The sequence below is a fragment of the Trematomus bernacchii genome, unplaced genomic scaffold (assembly GCF_902827165.1).
Source record: "Trematomus bernacchii unplaced genomic scaffold, fTreBer1.1, whole genome shotgun sequence".
Lineage (NCBI taxonomy): Eukaryota > Metazoa > Chordata > Actinopteri > Perciformes > Nototheniidae > Trematomus > Trematomus bernacchii.
This window is the reverse complement of record NW_022987720.1, coordinates 23,460,799-23,479,920: the sequence shown is the minus strand read 5'-3', so window position 1 is coordinate 23,479,920 and position 19,122 is coordinate 23,460,799. Positions and strand designations below refer to the sequence as shown.

The window sequence follows — 19,122 nt, the reverse complement described above, 5'->3', positions numbered from 1 at the left end:
CCTTTTTAATTTAAATCAGTAAGCAGAAGCTTGGTGGGTACAGTGATGTCATGAGGAGGCAATAATGCTTGAAGCAAATGGTTGTATGGTACGATCCACGTGTGCAAAACAGTTATTTGAGTAAGAAGGAGAGCCTGTATTGCACGGCTGTGTCTTTTCAGTATGTCGTTTATTCATGTATCTAATCTTTACGATGGAAATTCGAAAATGGCTGACAGTTTTGTTTTAGAGTTTGAAATGATTTTGCACCTTAATAAGAAGAACCAGCGGTTCATGCACCTTTTTGAGAAATGTTGTGTAGCAACTGAACCCCTTTTGGTGAAATTTGTCTTTTTGTTTTCCATGTCTGCCTGCGTTTCTTGTTTAGAAAGTGGCACAAATTCCTACTGTAAATAATCAAAACGACTGTTGAGTTAAACCCCAAGTGTTCTTCCTTTCTGTTGCTGGATGCATCTGATTGTGAAATGTTCAAAACTGACCTTTTTTTGTACGTGAAAGTTTGTATTTGCTTTTTTGAATGGCCTGTTATTGGTCAACACAGGGGGTTCAGTATTCCTGTTGCAGTTGGATATAAGAGAAAACGTTATGGGTATGACTTGGGAATGTGTTGTTAACCTGAAATGCTCCCACAGATGACTGATTACTTTCTCCTTCTGGAGGGGCATTTCTAAAAAGCTTTTTATTTTTCTGAAGACAGGTACAGGGTAAAAAAAAAACAGGAAGGAATTTATTATTGTTAATGAAAGCAGTTGATGCAATCTTATGGGGGGAAAAGAACAAGAAGCAAGCTTAGCATATTTTCATTTTTGATTAAATGATAAGGATGAGTTTACTGAAATAGTTTGACCTGATGGTTTATGGAAAGAACAAAAATGCAGTACCTCGTATTCTGTAATTAAGGGTAATGACAACAAAACCTCAGTAAGCTCTACATCTGACTGTAGATGCCCCCCCTCCCCCACGTACCTCTACAGTATACTCAAAGACTGTCGTGCTTCCTGTCCTTCATGCAGCTGGTGTCGAGTTTCACTTCCACAAGTATATTCATCTGTTTCGGAGAGAGGCAAAGCAGTAGTTTCAGGTGGTTAAATCCACATTTTCAAATGTTTGTTTAATTTGCTTAGTGGCTTTTAACTGTGCAACGTTTACAGTTCACCTCAAACTACATCTCGATGTCTTTCCCTCTTTTTATAAATATTATGACGCCACCTAAATCAGTGTGATTAACTCGCCATAACCAAAAAATAGTTTGATGGACTATTACATGATATGTTACTGATAATCTGATAAAAATATCAAACTTTCCAAAAGAAACCCACTAAAGTACCAGCTTTCCAGATACATGCTTGGTGTAAAAAGTTAAAGGACCAAGAGACATGCCAATCACTAAGACATGAATTTAATCCTTTGAAGTTAATTTCTTATATAACAAAAAACATTGTTAAATAATAGCTTTTTGGTACCAAATCTGTCAATGTTCCTGCCTAGAGATATAGGTATGGCGATTAATTTGCACTGTTCAAATGTCTACATTTGGTTCCATTATTAGATCACCTAAAAGTTGATTGCCATTGACATTCTTTGAAAAATTAAACGGAGAATAACAAAGACTTAATGAGGAAAATGTCTAAATGAAAGTAGCTTTCAAAGACAGAAACAACTTGGATAAGTTTCTTACAATAACCCTTTTACACGGTGACCAACTGAATGACTCGTATTCCATTTTGAGTCACTAACTACAGTTAAAATATCACAAGTGAATTGACTCTTAGGAAGCTTTGCTTACGCACAGCAACCCAGTGCACATACAGAAATGTCCACACACACTGAGACTATCCTGCTATTGCGCCTCATGAGCCTAGAGTAGAATTCACTTTGGTTACGGGACTTGTCAGGGGTTTTACCTATAGTGAACGTTCTCTGATGTCCAAAAAGTCCCTCACCCACAACCTACTTGCTTCATCTGCAAGAGGTGTGCTTGTGTTTCACTTTCTGTGCATTAGAGAATTGAAAGATTTCATGCTCCCTTTTTTTCTGTATGTTCTAAGCAGATCGTAATTTCAAAGTATGTGTTTACATTTCACAAAACATGTAGACCTACACACTTGAATGGATAAGGTGTGGCACGGCACGGGGAACCTTTTGTCACTAAACAGTACATATATAAATATGATTATACACATGTATAGATAAATACTGTATATTATATATAGACGCACACATAGAGGTCAGATTGTTTGTTGTGCACTCGCAGCATGAGGTATATATTTACCCAGAAACGGCGCTTCTTCACAACCTGTGCAGTAATTGGTCTGCCCATGTCTTTGCCCCTGCTCCTCTCCCTGTGTAACCCTGTAGCGCCAGTGTACATCCTGTACTTCTCATCCTATTTCTTTCTGTGTTCCAAGTGCCAATAACTTTGTGAAAGCCCTGTAACTGTGACCCAACATTATCAAAGGTAATTGCACATTAACAACTGTAAAATAAATAAATACAAATCATAGAGAAAAATGTCAAAATTGATTAAATAATGAATATCTTAATAAAAGATTTGTAACAATTTCTCTTTGATTCCTTTTTCATTGGAAGGTGACTGTTCAGCTGCCTGTTGGTTATTTTGGTTTTCTTATGAATTTCATGTGACGCTAGAATAAAGGGTTAAAGTGTATAAGATTTTGACTATTGCCATGAAAAAAACACCAGCATTCCTTTTTTCACCTAAAATGTACATTAAATAGTTCATGTTATTTACTGTAAATAAGCATATTTTTATAAACCAAGAGACAAAAACGTTAACATGCATGCACATTGTTAAATGTTCCCATGCACACTTCAGTACTCCCACCTGGAGGCCTGTACTACCAGTTTCACGCTTTATGAGCATATCACCCCACACAGTTATTTCTGCCTTTATTTGGCTTTAGTTTCAATCGTGAAACACAGCTACTTTCCATAGTTGAAAGGACAGCTGGCTTATAAGACCAAATGGACTGACATTCACTACAATAAAGTGAACAAAACACAACTCAACTTTGTATAAACACTGTAAAATGGGGCTATATAACATTATTACAGATACACAGTTATGTTTTCATTTACAACTGTGATATTACCTTTCCTAAAAGTGAACATAACTAAGAAATACACCAATAGAAACTTTAAACGCTTTTTTATGGAAATGTTGGCGATAATGACTCATTTTTAATGTTATTGTAACAAGAACAACACATTCCGAATGATTCAACATGTGAGATAAACTACTGGCGCTCTCTTTATTTCAGTTTAATTTATGACTGCCTTAAAACCAAACACTGCCGAGCCCAGAGCTGAAGAAAGATCTGTTTTTTAAATTTCCTATGTTAGTGCAACACCCCGTGATGAAAGGATAACTGCAGAGAATCAAGTGGATCTGCCTGCACACACAGTTCAACTTCAAACCTGTTATGGTAATGTATAATTTGCCCTCGATAAGAAATGTAGAAATGTGACAACACATGTATCCACCAGTGCTTTAAACCTGCAGTAATCTGTGTTTCTGAGGAACCTCTCTTAGCATTGTTTGTATCGCTAAGACATTTAGTTTATGGTTGACCAGGGCCAGGGGTGTCAAACTCAAGGCCTGCGGGACAAATCCGACCCGTCACTTCATCTGATGTGGCCCGCAAGAGCTTGAAAATAATATGGCGCATTTCCACTACACGGTCGGCCTCGGCCACACTCGGTACGGCTCGGTACGGCTTGGCCGCGTTGGGCCTTAACAGGGCCGACTCACTTCATGCTGCGCTTCCATTACAGTTTAGGAACTGGGGTAGTTACTATAGTAACGCAGTGTAGGCGGAGCCGTGACGTCATCTTCAATGAGAAATCCAGAAACACAACACAGCCGTTAGCTGTGAGCACTCAGAGCTCACAGCTCCTTATATATGTTCAGAAACTCGACAAAAGTTAAACAAGTACACACCACAGACTGCCTGTGTCATGGTGAATACAGTCGCTGCTTTATTTATGTCTGTATAGGCCGTTGTTGTGAGTGTGGACGGTCGGGGCATATACTGCGTTAGCTTAGCCAATCTCCATCTAGAAAAACACGAATTTTAAAAGGTTTTTCGCCTGCCGTCTGTCTGCAGACTTGACAAAGCATTAATTCATGGTTTTTACTAACCGGTATCAGTATGTTGTTACTTCGGCATCATTTTGAAACGTGTATTACAATTAAATCACGGTCAAATATGTCCATCTTGTTGTAGTTCTAGCCCTCTTGCCAGCGCTCCTCTCTCTAGTTTAGCATACTCAGCCCGACTCAGCCCTGTTTGTTGGCCCCGATAGAACCACAATTTTCTAGGGCCAGAAAAGAGGGGACTTTGATTGATTGATTGAAAAGTTTATTAACAGCTTGTATATTGGGTACAGTACAGTACAGCTCAAAACATACAATTGTTAAGGGGATGCAGACCAGAGAAAGACTTTCGTCTTGTTTACATCAGGGTCCCCCATTTCCAATTCATCATTGGACAAAGTGGCCCCGCGCCGTGCCGCGCCGGAACGAGGCCTAGTGGAAGCACAACCAAAAAAGGGGACGGCACGACACGGCACGCTTAAAGCGAGCTACGCGCTGCAATGGATAATAGGCCTACATTTATTTTAAGGTTACGTGCCGTTTTACAGGAGCACGTTGCCCATAAACTACATGTCCCACAATGCATCTCATTTTGTGACATGTGCACTGAAGAGTCTTGCAATTATTTCCCCTAGAATTCTGCTTTCAGACGTAGTTAATTATGAAGTTATTACCCTATCTGATAATAATCCAATGCAGAGGCAATAATGTAAAATAATACATTATTTTATATATATATTATATATATTTATATATGTATAAATACAGTCTTAAAGTTACAACCGGCCCTTTGAGTGCAACCATAATTCTAATGTGGCCCGCGATGAAATTGAGTTTGACACCCCTGATGGTTGACTATTAGATGTTTTTGAATGCAGAGTGGCATTAGCATGTACAATACAAATAAACATCCAGAAACACAATGTTCTGAACACCCAATAAGAAAGGACAGGCAGACAAATAAGCAATTAGTTAGATGAGACCACAACAGAGCTAAAATGCCCTTTGAGTGGTTTGAAATATGACCTCAGAGCAGATCTTGAGTAATGACTGCTTGATGTGATGTTTTACTGCCCCCTAGTGGACATGGATTGATTTCGGCACAATTGACTCAAGTGATTCAATGCGGTTGTTACATAATGTTTCTGGGTCTATCATGATGTTGATTCCTTCTGAGCAACCACCTTTTTCAAGATGTTAAGTGTTGTACCACTTGGGTAACGTGTCACCTGACATTTAAAATGCAGGATGCACATTAGATATTAGATTTAGATTTGAAACAATTATACTGCATGACCACAAGAGGGCACTCTTCGCTATAGCATTGCACTGACATGTCCAAATACAAGCTTACTTACCTCCACCTCTTTTGGTGATTTAATACTAAACCATAATGAACTGTGCTAAGTTTCTAACCATCAGGAGGTTAGAAAGAAATGTGGCATTTTGGGATGCTAATGGTCACTATAAAAAAGTAATATCCAACGCTTGAAGAGTCTCAACTACAAAATAAGATCATAATGTATTATTAATGTCATTGTCAACAAAGGATTTCCATCAACATCTTTCCCTTCTTCCACATTTTCATGCATCCCTCCTACCCCATAGACCGACACCTTTTCTCACAGTTAAAGCATAGACAAATGCAAACGCCTGTTAACCTCTTCAACTCATGTCTTGTTCAAATGCAGCCACACCAGAAAAACTCCTGCATACCACACATTCTTATGGAAGTATGGAGCAACGTTAAAAATAGATGGCCTCCCATTCTATCTCTCTCTGTATCTTAAAAAAATACAATACACTTTCATTTTCTCGTTTATTTGAACCGGGACAATGCACATTGATGAACATTTTAAACAAAAATAATGCAATGAGCCGGATTTTAGCTTTGAGCTCATTTCCATCCGTAGTCCCGTCACATACAACATTTATGAACATGACAGTTATATGTATGGCAAAAATAAATACATGATATGCAGAAAGAGCATGAGCAGCATACAAGCATTTACCACATGGCAGTACAATGTAGCAGCTACGATATATAAAGTGCAAGAGAAGATAAAAGAGCTACATAAAGTGCAAGAGGAGATACCCCTGTGTTAAAGTGCATTTAGCGGTGATTACACGTCTGTTTGTTTCTCAACCATTCTTTGAGTTGACCTTTAAAACTATTGAGAGTGGGACAATCCCGTATCTCAGTTGGGAGGCTATTCCACAATGAGCTCAACACACTCAAGATTAAAATATATCGTTTATGATTTCATATTAATGTGATATTCGGTGTGTCCAGTTTTAACCGTAAATGAAGTAGGCTGTAAAAATAACCTGCATTTTCTTATCATGATAAAAAAAAACCTGGAGGAATGGATTCCAATGCCCAAATATGGGCTTAGGGGAAGTGGCCCTGACGCAATCATCACCGCTGTTGCTTTAAATGGCTTCAGGAAACAAGGGCTCCCACTCACGTCATGGGTTTCCTCTCAGTATGTGCCACATGAGCAGGATGTGCTAAATATGGGCATCTGTCTGTCCTTCAAAAGGAAGTAACACACACTGGGGGATGGGTGAGAAGAGAGCACACTATTATAAACAGGCCTTCTGCTGTGTTCCAGAGAGCAGTGGATTTTTTCCATGGTGTGAGAAAGACTAAATATAGATAGGGAAATATCTTAGATTGCTCCTGATACAGGGTTTGCATATCAAAGGAACACATTGTAGTCAATATATAATGTGTTAATCATTTTTTAAACGTGTCCTTATCTTATCTGAATAACATTACTTGCTGAGTCATGCAGAGCAGAGATAGTTCAATGCTAAAAAAAAAAAAAAAGGGTTAAGGTATTCTTACACGACAGGCTGTGTTTACATGTTAGAAAAATAAATGTTATAAGCAAAAGGACTGATTCAGTAAGACCACTTTAAAGCTGCAACAAGGTTTTAAATATAAAAGCACATGCAGCATCCTGAACCCAAATTAAATGTCAAGTTGTTTTTGGATAATTGCTTAAACTGTAATGGAACACATTTTAGGTGGTTCAATGTATTAAATGAAAAACAATGACACATTTTCCCCTAAGGGTGTTGATAGTTTTTACTACAAACACAAGTCAATGCGTAATAGAGGTGTGGCTATTAAAGCAACAGATACACATTTATACCGACACACAATATTTTATCAAAACCAGAACCAGGATGAAATGGGTCTGTTGAGTATTTCCAATGTGGAGACTGGTGCGTGCTTGGCATATCTTTGGAAATGTACCACAAGGAGGGGGGACTGTTTGTCCAAAGTCCACACTACAACGCACGTGGTAGCCAGTTTATGAAACTTGTATAATACCTGAAAACGATAAAGACTAGTTTTACAGGCAGTTTCAAGCTGTTCCTCCAGACAAAATTAGCAGATAACATAAAGCAAAACAATGTACAGATAAACCATACATTTATAAAGGCTTATTGTTCTTAGGTTGTCTAAAAATAAACATTTTAAGATTCCAAGGTGTAATTTTACAAGTCTAATGAATACAAAAAGAAACTGAAACTGTATTTCTCCACGTGTTCATGTAGTGATCTTCAATGCGGTTTGAGTGACGCGTTTATTTTTGTTGTTGTCTGTAGCTAATGCAATTATCATAGTGTGTGTGGAGGTTGCCTTACCAGTTGTTTCAGGGTTGTTTGAATAGCAGACTGGTTTGAGGCCGATGGGCGGGGCTCTCTCACATGACGCTGAGTGAGTGACGTCAGCGAGGTGATAAGTACTTGTCCTGCAGTCAGTCTGTATTGTGTCTACATGCGAAGTCAGAGGGGAGACACTTGAATTAACGTTAACCTTTGATTGTTTTGACTAATTTAAAAACAAACAGTGTCATGGAGGTCACCACAGAGGCCAAGAGGATCATGGTGGTGGCTTTGGGGAAACTGTACAGCTCCCGCACCCAGCGAGGGGGTCTCCGTCTCCACCGGAGCCTCCTCCTGACCATGGTGATGAAATCCGCCCGGGACATGTACCATGCGGCCCAGGAGACGGTGGAGTGGGAGGCGGCGGAACAACAACAGTCCCCGGCCGAGGAGCCTACAGACGCTCAAATGGAGCTCCAGGAGGGAAAACCTTTGACTTCAACCGGAGAAGAGGTCGAAAGCTCCCCCGCTAAGCTCCGCCGCGACGCCTACAACAAGGAGAATATGAGCCCGCCCCGACCAGCACAACACTCCCGGAAAAGACGGGGTAAAGCGGCCGTGGAGCCGGACTTTCTACCTTGCAAAAAGGCAAAACTTGAGCAGAAAAACTCTCCCCATCAGCTCATTTTAAGTACAGTTTTGCTGTGTGAATATATGAACTGCAGCAGTGAAGTGGGAGCATCCCCAGCCCCCATGCCTGTACAGAGAGCCATTTCAGCGTGTTGAAACTGCGTGGATTAAAGACTTTAAACTTCTCGACACGGCTTGAACGCCATGGACTCTTTCGTTTAACGTGAACATCCGGGATAAGAGTGCCCTAAAAGCCCCAAGCATGGCTGTGAACATGTCGGGGCATGTACCAGGACTCACGGAAGCAGCCCTGTGGATGTGTAGTAGTCCCGGTGACTGTTGGCCTAATTATTGGCTATAGCTCACCACAAGGACAGGCTTCAGCTGGCCAAAAGCGGAACTAAAGGAACTGGTTGACCTGAATGAGGCCTTGAGCTGCCTTAATGGACATTAAAAGCTTAACAAATGTGTGTGGATAAGTGCTGACTGAGATGAAATGTGTTCCAGGTGTAAAACATTCAATGACTACAACTACCTCAGTATTTATTAAAAACGATTTTGTACCTAAAACCTTGAGTGGTGTGTTGTTTGTCTTAGTCATTGTTGACATATCACAAAACTGCTGTTGTATAAGGGGGGGGGGGGTTGCTTTTGGTTCAAGAAGATCCATGTGAAAGTGGTTGTGGGTGACAGGAAACTGAGTGTGAAGAAGTTTGCTTCCTTCCCCCACACTGATTTGCAGAACAAAAGCTGGGACAATTCAGGAGATTGAGGTCCAAAGAGTGAGGGGGGGCGGGGGGAGGTTGTAAAAACCATTGCCTGGACATAACACTGAGAACAATCAGAGCCCTGCAGCTCTTTAAAAGTAGTGTTTTACTGTGGCCGTAATACTTGAATAATAGTGATTGATTCAGGGTGCAAAAGGTTGGGTAAAACATGCATTTGTAGTGTGCTGTTAAGGGACAGTGGTTAATTATCAGTAATCCGGCACAAACAGATAAAGGGAGATTACACACAACTGAATTCCTTTCATTTGGGTCGTTCATTCTGCACCTAACCCAAACAGTATCTGAAAATTGTTTTTACAAAACCATTCAAGTTCATTGATTAGCAATTAAAGTGAAGCTTAAGTAATGGGTGAATTATATTTAAATACAATAAAGCTTTTATTTATATTCCTATTAACGTACGGTGTTCGTTTTGGAATGTAATGGCCCTGCAGACTACAGAGTGGGCGCAACAGGGATTCACCACCGGTGTTGAGGGGGGAGGGGATTTATCCCAGGAAAACAGAAGAAGGAATGTGGGGGGAAGTGCCTGAGAGAGCCCCATGAGGCTCCGACCAGGCTGCTTATTCTTCCGGCTGAAACCAGAGCACCCTGTCTGTGTACACACAGGGCCGGGAGGAGTGGCCGGAACCGTCTGGACATGCCTGTGAAAACACACACAATTGTTCGCCTTCACATGTTAGTCTGCTCCGATCACTCACACACACTTTCTTTACCCTTTATCTGATTTCCCTCACACAGAAGCTCATTGTGAATGAACATGCTTGCACATCCATGTTCTTGTCACATCTATCTAAGCATAAGATTCATGTCATCTCCTAATGGATTTCTTTTTTTTCAGAATGTAAGCATTGCAAAAGCACATGCTGAATTGACTCAGAGCTGATTGGGTGGTTTTGATCCCTGTTACCTTATCAGCCTATAAGGGGCTTACATTTTAAGCAGTGTTAATAATGGCTTTTATACAAAACCACCTTGTTTCTAGTTAGCAGCTATTTTCAGTCAAAAAGCTCTGGAAAAACCCACTGAATGCACATGCCCATCATCAAACGTTACATTCTTTTATTTTATTTAGCTGCAGCCTTCATCCTAAGCGACGTACAATAATTGCAATCAAACTAGGCGAGAATTCTGCAAGTAGCTTTCAAGAAGCCAAACCATTTTAAGTGTAACATACAAAACGTCTTCATTTAAAGGTGCAAACAGATGGATTTTCTGTTGACAAAGTAGGATGTGTATACTTTCTGCTGGTATCAATGGGAAGCCCTATTTTGGAGCCAGGATAACACAGCACGTAGACAAAGTTAGCAATAGCTGGTGAACAAAGTGGATCATTTTGAAGCTAAAAAAAGCACATTTTCCACCAGGAGCTGGTAAAAAGGTCAATGCAAAGCTAATAGAGGGCGAATATAAGGCTTACCTTTTCCAGATAGAAAGAAAACATGAATCCATATGAATGATATGCTGCTCTGTGTCTACTGGAAATGTACATAGTCAACAGTTTAACATGTTACACACTCAAAAAGGGAGATCTTGTCAATGTGTTCATAGGTTATATGACCTTGTGGAGTTTAGTAGTGCTATGAAGCAGACTGTTGGTGATTGGGCCCATTGTTAACTTGTGTAATGCTTGACACTGCTGCTGGAACAAAATCATATCCCAAGTTTGTTGTGTGCGTTACACAATCCCACCATTGGTTTCACACTATTCCACTGATGGATGTAATGCCTCAAAAAAGGAAAATATAAATCAGCAAACATGACTGCAAGCTAGAAAATATAGATGTTAGTACTGCATGTTTCAAAATGTTTGTAAAATATGTTTTGCAAATCTTTCATAGTAAGGACATTTGTTTCCAGTGTCAACATTACTTTTGGTTGTTTACAAGGAAACCCCAAGAGGCGCCTTTAAGCCACAACATATAGTAAACACCTACAACACACATGCTCAGTTGAAGAATAAAGCCATAACGTGGACAAGAAAAGAGGCAACACAGTGTGCATTCTCTCTGGATTTTATTCTTTAGGAAGAGTTCTGTTTAGAATTACAAAATGCACTGGTAGAAATAGCGGTGAGACAGTTTGAGAGTGCGACAGATAAGAGTGTGAGAGAGACAGAGTTAGAGAGAGAGAAAAAAGAGGGAGTGAGTGAGAGATCAAAGTTTTCCACAGCCATTCATAATGAGGACATCATCAGATTTGGCTAGCTCCTGTACCCCCTGACCCCCCACACAAAGTAGAAGGGAGAATACTGTCTTCTGAACTGTACTTTCTTTTCTTTGAATATTTTTTTTAAAAACAGTTCTTTTTTTTCGTGATGTGCCTCAACCCCATGTAACAGAAGAAAACAAACTCTCACCAAAGTCTCTTGTGTTTTTTTAAATTCTTTAGACATTTTTTTTTTGTAATTTTTAACCTTTTTTGTTCTCAAAAATAGAAGGAAAAAAAGGAAACGTTGCTTTTTAAAAACATCTATCTATTTATATATCTTTTTTTTAAATTCCTCTGAATTCTTTAATCTGCTTTTTCTTTTATGTCCTGAAGATGACTGTTAACCCACGGTGTGGCATGCACATAGCACATGCATTTCTGGAACTAGATATTTTTTCCTTTTTTTTTTTAACCTTTTGTACTTAAAAAACTCTTTTTTTCTCAGTAGCGGCTTTACATTGCTTTTTGAAGACTTTGTGTGGTTAATCAGCGTGTTAGTGGATTTCACTGCAGCATAGACACAAAGATGGATGGTGAATGTTTGGGGCTATGCCTGTTTCATTCAGGGGTTTACTGACATCACACACATACATGCATACACACATATGCACACACAGAGTCGGAAATTTGATACAATGTTGACTAAAACATTTTTTTAAAGGATTTCTGGAGACAAAGAATAGAAAGCAAAGCAAGCACAAAAACAAAACATCAAACATTTGATCTGAAACACACTCACTCATGTACACACACACACACACGCGCAAAAAACCCACTTACACACACACACACACACACACACACACCACAACCAGGAGCTACATACTTAGTGTGCTTTCTGATTTTACGTGTAGTGATGTGAAAGAATACTTGTCTGTGACATTCCACTGAGGTTGGAAAGACACTAATAGGCAGTTTTTTTCTTTTCAATTTTTTCGGTGCATTCTCTGGTCAACATGTGATAGGCCTCCAGGTTAAAAAACGTTAAATGAATGAACAGAATCATAATAATAATAATAATAACAATGTTGGGGCTGACAGTGGTGTGCATTAGTGACACGTGTTAGTTTGAGGCACACAGAGAAACACAAAGAAATAAACTAAAGATATACAGGAGTGATTACACACAGAACATAGATGTTTTTCAGGGACCATGACGAGGCCCACACATCTTTTCTCCAACCCGCCTGCACTGTGCAACACGAGTGAGAGAATGAGCTAAACTGTATACTTGGTGCATCGACTCCGAATCAGAAATGAAGTCAAAGGAGAGGTAAAAAAAAACACACAGTCATACAGCGCCACCTGAAGGTCACAAGCGGTGGTGGAACTCTTTCGCATCTGCAGGAGACTTCTTTTTATTCCACTGCAGAAACCTGGAGGCAACTGCTGTGTTTGGCCAATTCTTAGGGCGCTCTAAATCAAATTAACCCACGCACGGTTGAAATTCTATATAGTCTTATAAAGAGTGACTCTTCATGTTTTCCCACCTGCAGACTCATTCTCCCACGATGCAACTGTGGGTTAGAGCTCCACCTTAGGGTTGGAAAAATGAGTAGCTGAGCTCAAAATCAAACAGAACAGAAAAAAACAGACCCAAAATGGAGAATCTGTCTCATTATCACGATCGACATGATCATTAGAAGTCACTATATCATCAGATTGTCCATCATGACGGTCGATAACAGAAAACTAAGATGAAGAGTTTCTCTCCTTTCCCTTGCCTTTCTATTGGTCTCTTCCTCTCGCATGTTCTTTTAAGCCCAAACCCTGGAAGACTTTGAGATGTTACTGACTTGTTCACCAATATTGGACCCCACATCTCTTATCAACGTTACCCTGCTTCCCGTTATATCGTTTTTATCAGCGTAGTTACAAAAAGTTACTTCCACAAAAAAGTATGTGCAATTCCATCTGTATCAGTGGCAGGCATCTGACACAGGACATACAGACAAGCAAGCAAAAAGTAATACTTTTGTTCCTTCTGGATAAACATACAGTAACTATCAAATCTCCCTATCGCCTTCTTTCACTTGATTTCAGTGTAAATGAAGGTACAGGAAGAGTAATGTCATACAGAGGAGACGGAGAGAAACAGAAAGGCATGTTTACTTCCAAAAAAAAGAGAGAAACCCTGCAGACCACAACAGAAAGGACCAAGTAGAGTTCCCCCCCCACATACAGTAGATTCTCATTGTTGCTATTATTATTATTTTTTGTATCATTCATGCAGGATTCCACAGGGTGTACAACTCCGCAAGTCTAAAAAACGAAGCTGTGTTGGGTGCAACAGAAGATTCAAGCTTCAATGTTTTGAAGAAGTAGAAGAGAAGGAGGAAGAAGAAGCAGGAATAGAAGAAGAAATACTGCAGAAAACAGTTATTGGTTTGTTTTTTGTTTCTGAAACCCATCTCCACGCTTTTGTTTTTCTTCTCTCATAGGTCATGGGTTGAGGTTGGTTCAATTGTTTGTTTCTGGGAGGAGGAAACATCCCAAACACACCCATCCTTTCCTCTACATTTTGACCAGGGACTCGTCAACCCCCCCACCCCCGTGCAACAATCCCCAACTCTCCCACCCACGCAGCCTCCGCACCTCACACAGGTGGAGGGCTCATTGTCAGTTTGGTTCTTATTTAAAAACACAGATGATAAAACTCATCAATATTCAACTTGTGGCTGGGAGGGTTGGGTTTGATTCTTTTTGCAGCTAACTTAACTGAAGTTGGCTTTGAGAAGCAAAAGAAAAGAAAACAGTGGTCGTTCTTTTGTCTCTGACTGTAAAGTGTCTTTTGTCGAGTCGCAACTCTTGACATCTTGTAAGTGGCTGTAGATCGTTGCCGGAGGCAGCATTTAAGACACACACAGACTAGTGTAGTCACCCCGGCTGCTTGCATCCTGCAGTTTGAGGTTGGTCTTATTTGGCATCAACAAATGAATGCTACAACAATGCGAGCAGAACGTGGAGGTGGTGTTCCACTTCTACTGGTCCTGCCTCTGCATTGTTGTTCCACCCCTTCATCCTGACACCTTTCCCTCCACCCAGCCCAGCATCACTGGGACATGCCAAGCAGTGGAGGGGAGAAAAAAATTGAACAGGCAAGAAAGAAGGAATCATGGTTTCCCTTGGCAGTCAGAGCTCTCGCTCGGAGCTTCCCGTTTCCATTTGTCCGTCCATCTATCAGTTATTTTTCCTCCGTACGCCCCTCACCCATCCCCAGAGGCTAGCACCAGTCGTCGTCCTCCTTCTCACTGTAGGGTTCATGCAGGCCCTTGCGGGGACCTTTGGGATGCCCGGGTGGAGGGGGGACCTTGTGAGGCCCCGTGTGTGGGGGTCCATGGATATGTTTGGACGGAGATGAAGAGCGGTATCCGTTGGGTAGGCGCCGCTGGACAGCAGGCTGCATCTGGCCCTGCACAGGCCCCGTCAGGGCCGTGGTGGGGGGGGGGTGCATGGCCGACAGTCCTGGGGGAGGTGCGACTGGGCTGCTGGTGGGGCGGGGGATGAGGGTGGGGGTTGTTTACTGGGTGGGGCTGGGGTGGAGGCAGTGGATGGGGGTTATGTTGCTGTTGTTGTGGGGGAGGCGGCAGTGGGTGGTTGGCCAGGGCATGAGGTTGAGGGTGGGGGTGCGGGTTGCCACCCTGCATGGGGTTCTGCTCGTAAGCAGGGGGTTCATGGTGGGGGTCATAGTCCTGGTTGTAGAAGCAGCCGTCCCCTTCCATGGAGCCCCCTCCTCCACCCGTGTCCCCCCAGCGAGGCGGGGGGTGATGACCCTGGCGGGATATGCCATGGTGGGCTGGAGGGAGGACAGAGGGGGGGGGGCCCTGGCCTTGAGGAGGCTCGGGAGAAAAGTGCCGAGGGGCAGGAGCGGGGGGGCGGGCCTGGGGCCCCCCAGGTGCTGTGGGCATGGCCTTACGGACCACAGGGGAGTAGGTGACATGAGGCCGGGGGGTTGCGGGGGTCTGAGGCAACTGTCGGCGGCCGCGACGTGGCGTACTGGTCCCCGACGTAGAGGGGACGGGACTTCCACTGACCGAACTACTGCCCTACACGAAAAGTGAAATAAAGCAAATAAAAAGAACGAACCACAAATTCAACGACAGAACATGTAGAGAGTGAAGAGGATGGGAAAGAAAGAGTGGAAAACAAATAGAGAGGGAAAGAGAGAATGCAAGATGGAGAGGCAAAGAGAAAGCAAGAGAAGACAAGAACAACAATCACAGCAATAAAAGCACCAGTCATAACGTGCGTGGGATGGAGGAGAGAAATGAAAGGCATCACAAAGGAACGGAGCATGTGGACAAAAAAGATGAGATTCCAAACAGCAGCATACATAGAGAAGCAACATGTCAACGCAGAGGAAAGAAAACAACAGACGACGGGAGAAAAGAAGGGTAAAGGGTTGATTTCAGGAGCAACAAATGTGGTACAGGGTCAATACGGTGACTAAACATACACTAAACGTGTTAGATTTAAAGTGACTGTCAGTGAGCTGTGAGACATGTGTCATGTTCTGAAATCTATTTCTATATAACACACATGCAAACATTGTGATGGGAGGAAAACAATTCTTCCCTAATTAGTCTTTCTTTGCTAGAATAGTCTAACAAAAGTTGTAACTGCACAGAAGTTTGGTAGATTATAGATACTTTTGTTTTTACATTTCAATAGTAAATGTTAGGTGTTATGTGTTTGGAATAGCATGCTATAAAAGGAAAGGTATTGGGGGGGAACATGGGAGAACTTTGGCAGTCTTAAAACATGTAGCAGGGCAGGACGGGGCAGCAGTCAGGTATGCAAATATACATTTTTATGTATATTTGCTGGGTTGCTGGAACAGTGATTTGAAACATTGAACAATTAACTGCATAGTGAACATTTATTGTCTGTCTTTCATTTTACTTACTTGCATTATTATACCCACAAAATGTTTGTGTGCATGTCGTCAACACATATTTAAATACAAATAATCCAAACTTTATTTGTCATTTTAACACAACTTGGGGTTGATAAGGCTTCTAACTTGAGGGCAGTAAAGTCCTAAAATAACCTCTGACCTTTTTTAGCAGTAGTATTTAGCAATTATTTCTGCTTGAATAAAAGTAGCAATACCACAGTGAAAAATACTGACCTACAAGTAAATATCTTACTTTTGAAATGACATAAACATTACAAGTACCCCCTTTCAGGGTGTTCGAATAGTGTGGTCGTCCCACTTGACCAAACTAGACACCACATGCACACAACTACCCGGAAGCCCACCTGTCTGTGCGTCAAGCCGTCCCGACCCTCGCGACCCTCGTGACCCTCGTGACCCTCACGACCCTCGCTGGGCGATCGAGACCAGCGCCGGTCCCTCTCTCTCTCCCTGTCCCTGTCCTCAAGCTCTCTTTCGCGGGAGTGCCTGTGTCCGTACTCGCCCCCTCGCTCTGCTACATAGCGCTCCTTGTCCACGGAGCCGTGGTGGTGGTGATGGTGGTGGTGGTGCTTACGGTCTTTGGACCGGCCGCGGTCTCTGTCGCGGTCCTTGTCTTTGGCCGTGAGGTCCCCGGACTGCGTGGTCGTGCTCAGGTCCGTGCCCAGGCCTGATGAGGGAGTCCATGAGAGTTATTACTGGGTGTGTGGTTAAAAAACACTAGACACTATGACACTGTAGAAGTCAGTTTCACTGTGGTTTTAATCATTGGTTCATATGATAACCTTTGCATTATGACAGTCTGGTTTTCCACTCCCAATGTGCTTCCTGGAGAAGAATGCTAAATCCTATGGTACTAGGTTAAACGTCACTTACAAAAGGATAAAATATTGACTTTTTGTGATAGATAGAATAAAAACCTGTAAGCTTCTCTCAGTCTTCATACCCCTGCTTAAGCCTGACTTGTCCCAGGTAATCTGACTCTTAAACAGTAGTGATTGAATCTTTACCTTCAATCACTAGTGTGTCTGTGTTTCTTTTATGTTATATCCAATTTGACCTGCTTAGGTAATGGATCCATGACAGCACTATGACATTAGATAACAATACAAATCAGACTTTAGAATAATGGTTACATAAAAAAAATCTGTGTTAATAAAGCATCTGCCAAACCCTCATTATTGTCTCCTGTATGTGCGGTTTTGTTTGTGTGCATATGGTCTCCTCCCCACCTGTGTCAGCCTCTGTTGTATGCGGACAGAGCGACCTCTCGGAGGCCCGGTGACCCCGGTCTTTTCGCCGGTGTCCATGCCGGGAAGTCCTCTCCTCCTCAGGCACACACTCCATGTTGTAGTCGTCTCCTTTGTCTCTGTGACCCCGGCCGGACCTGCTGTGGCCCAGCGACGAGGCCGAGCGCTTCATGGGACTGGTGTCATTTATGGTCTGGGAGGGAGAGAGAGAGAGACCGCAGAGGAAGGGGAGGAAAGAGAGAGTGGGAGATGCAGAGAGATGTGATTTCCTTTGATTATCCAGACAGTTTTGCCTGTGATTTATGGGTAAAGAGACACAGTGTGTGTGAGTGTTTGAGTGTGAATGGCATCTGTTTCTTGAACAATGAAAGCCCACCATTTCCCCCCACATCCCTTCCCAAGTCATACACTCCCACATTAGTAATACGTAATAATAATCATGCTACTTCAAAAATACAGATTATAAGGAAGGGGTCGGCAAAAAGAGGCCAAACTCGGTCCTGCATCACAATGAATTTCCCCCTATAAAATAATCAGCAAATGATCTTAATTACCCATGTGCTGAAAGGAGGTCCAATAACATGTACAGATTCATAACTATTAAAATCACATTTTGCATTTAGAAAATAAAGTCAAACTTTTTGTTTATCAGCTAACCCCAGTAGTTGATACAGTAGATATATTGATTTATTTTCAAAAATGTAACTTTGATCTTGACATGTCAACTTTATTCTTACCATTTTGACTTAATTATCTTTTTATTCATTAAATGTTTCTGGCATTAAAGTGGACCTATCATGCTATATTGGAAAAATATATTGTAGGGCCATACCTATACAAAACATGTCTGTGAAGTTCTTTGCTTAAAATACCAAACAGATCACTCATTGTAGCCATCCCTCATACTGCTCAAACCCCTCTTTTGCAGCCCTGCTAGAGAAACGCGGATTTTGGGTCCTTAGCTTAAAAAAAGAAAGAAAGAGGAGGCGGAGCTAATGCCTGATCAGAATTCTACCGGAGATAAAGTTCAATTCTGCTGTGATAAAACGCCATCCTGTTCTAAACCACATCAAGGATTATTTCTGAAACAGTATGGAGCTCAAATGCGTTTTCTCTTGCGGGTTTATCACAAGGTGAGTTCCTTTTTTTATTTCCTGCTTTTTAAACACATGTGCTCTCCAGTACAGGTTAGCTCTGAGTGTTAGCGAGGCTTGCTAATGTAAACAAAGACGAGATTACGTCCAAAACACGACAGGCATTGTTTCTGATAGCAACTTTATGTGGGTCCGCTGCCGATATGACGTCAAATCGGCGGCGGACCCACATAAAGCTCGTTGTACCCCCGTTTTTAAAAGATTTGGGTACGGAGGAAAAGAGAAAGGGTTTTATTTTCTGACGCTGCGTGAGTTCCCCCGACACACCGGGGACACATATTTATGTATAAAAGTGACATCAAAATGACATCAAAAAGTGCATTTTGCATGATAGGTCCCCTTTAATTCTGAAACTTAGACATGTTTTTCACAACTGTGACTTGAGTCCCAACATTACATCTTTATCTCAAGATGATAAGGAAAAACCTATATTTGT

General features: G+C 41.7%; 2 protein-coding genes across 2 annotated transcripts in view; one reads left to right on the top strand and one right to left on the bottom strand.

Annotated features, from left to right (window-relative positions):
* The first annotated feature begins 7,847 nt into the window (after positions 1-7,847).
* ier2a (immediate early response 2a) lies at positions 7,848-8,944 on the top strand. The gene has a single exon (XM_034143388.1). The coding sequence runs from the start codon at positions 7,988-7,990 to the stop codon at positions 8,522-8,524; it is 537 nt and encodes a 178-aa protein (XP_033999279.1). The 5' UTR covers positions 7,848-7,987; the 3' UTR covers positions 8,525-8,944.
* Positions 8,945-11,155: 2,211 nt separating this feature from the next.
* cacna1aa (calcium channel, voltage-dependent, P/Q type, alpha 1A subunit, a) overlaps positions 11,156-19,122 on the bottom strand; it is an 80,558-nt gene continuing 72,591 nt past the window's right edge. The window contains 4 exon segments of the mRNA XM_034143354.1: positions 11,156-14,815; positions 14,817-15,413; positions 16,630-16,952; positions 17,515-17,725. Coding sequence (XP_033999245.1) covers positions 14,591-14,815; positions 14,817-15,413; positions 16,630-16,952; positions 17,515-17,725 — 1,356 coding nt within the window. The 3' untranslated portion in view covers positions 11,156-14,590.

Coding starts and splice junctions, on each gene's coding strand:
- ier2a (XM_034143388.1), top strand. CDS start 7,988: ATGGAGGTCACCACAGAGGCCAAGAGGATCATGGTGGTGGCTTTGGGG.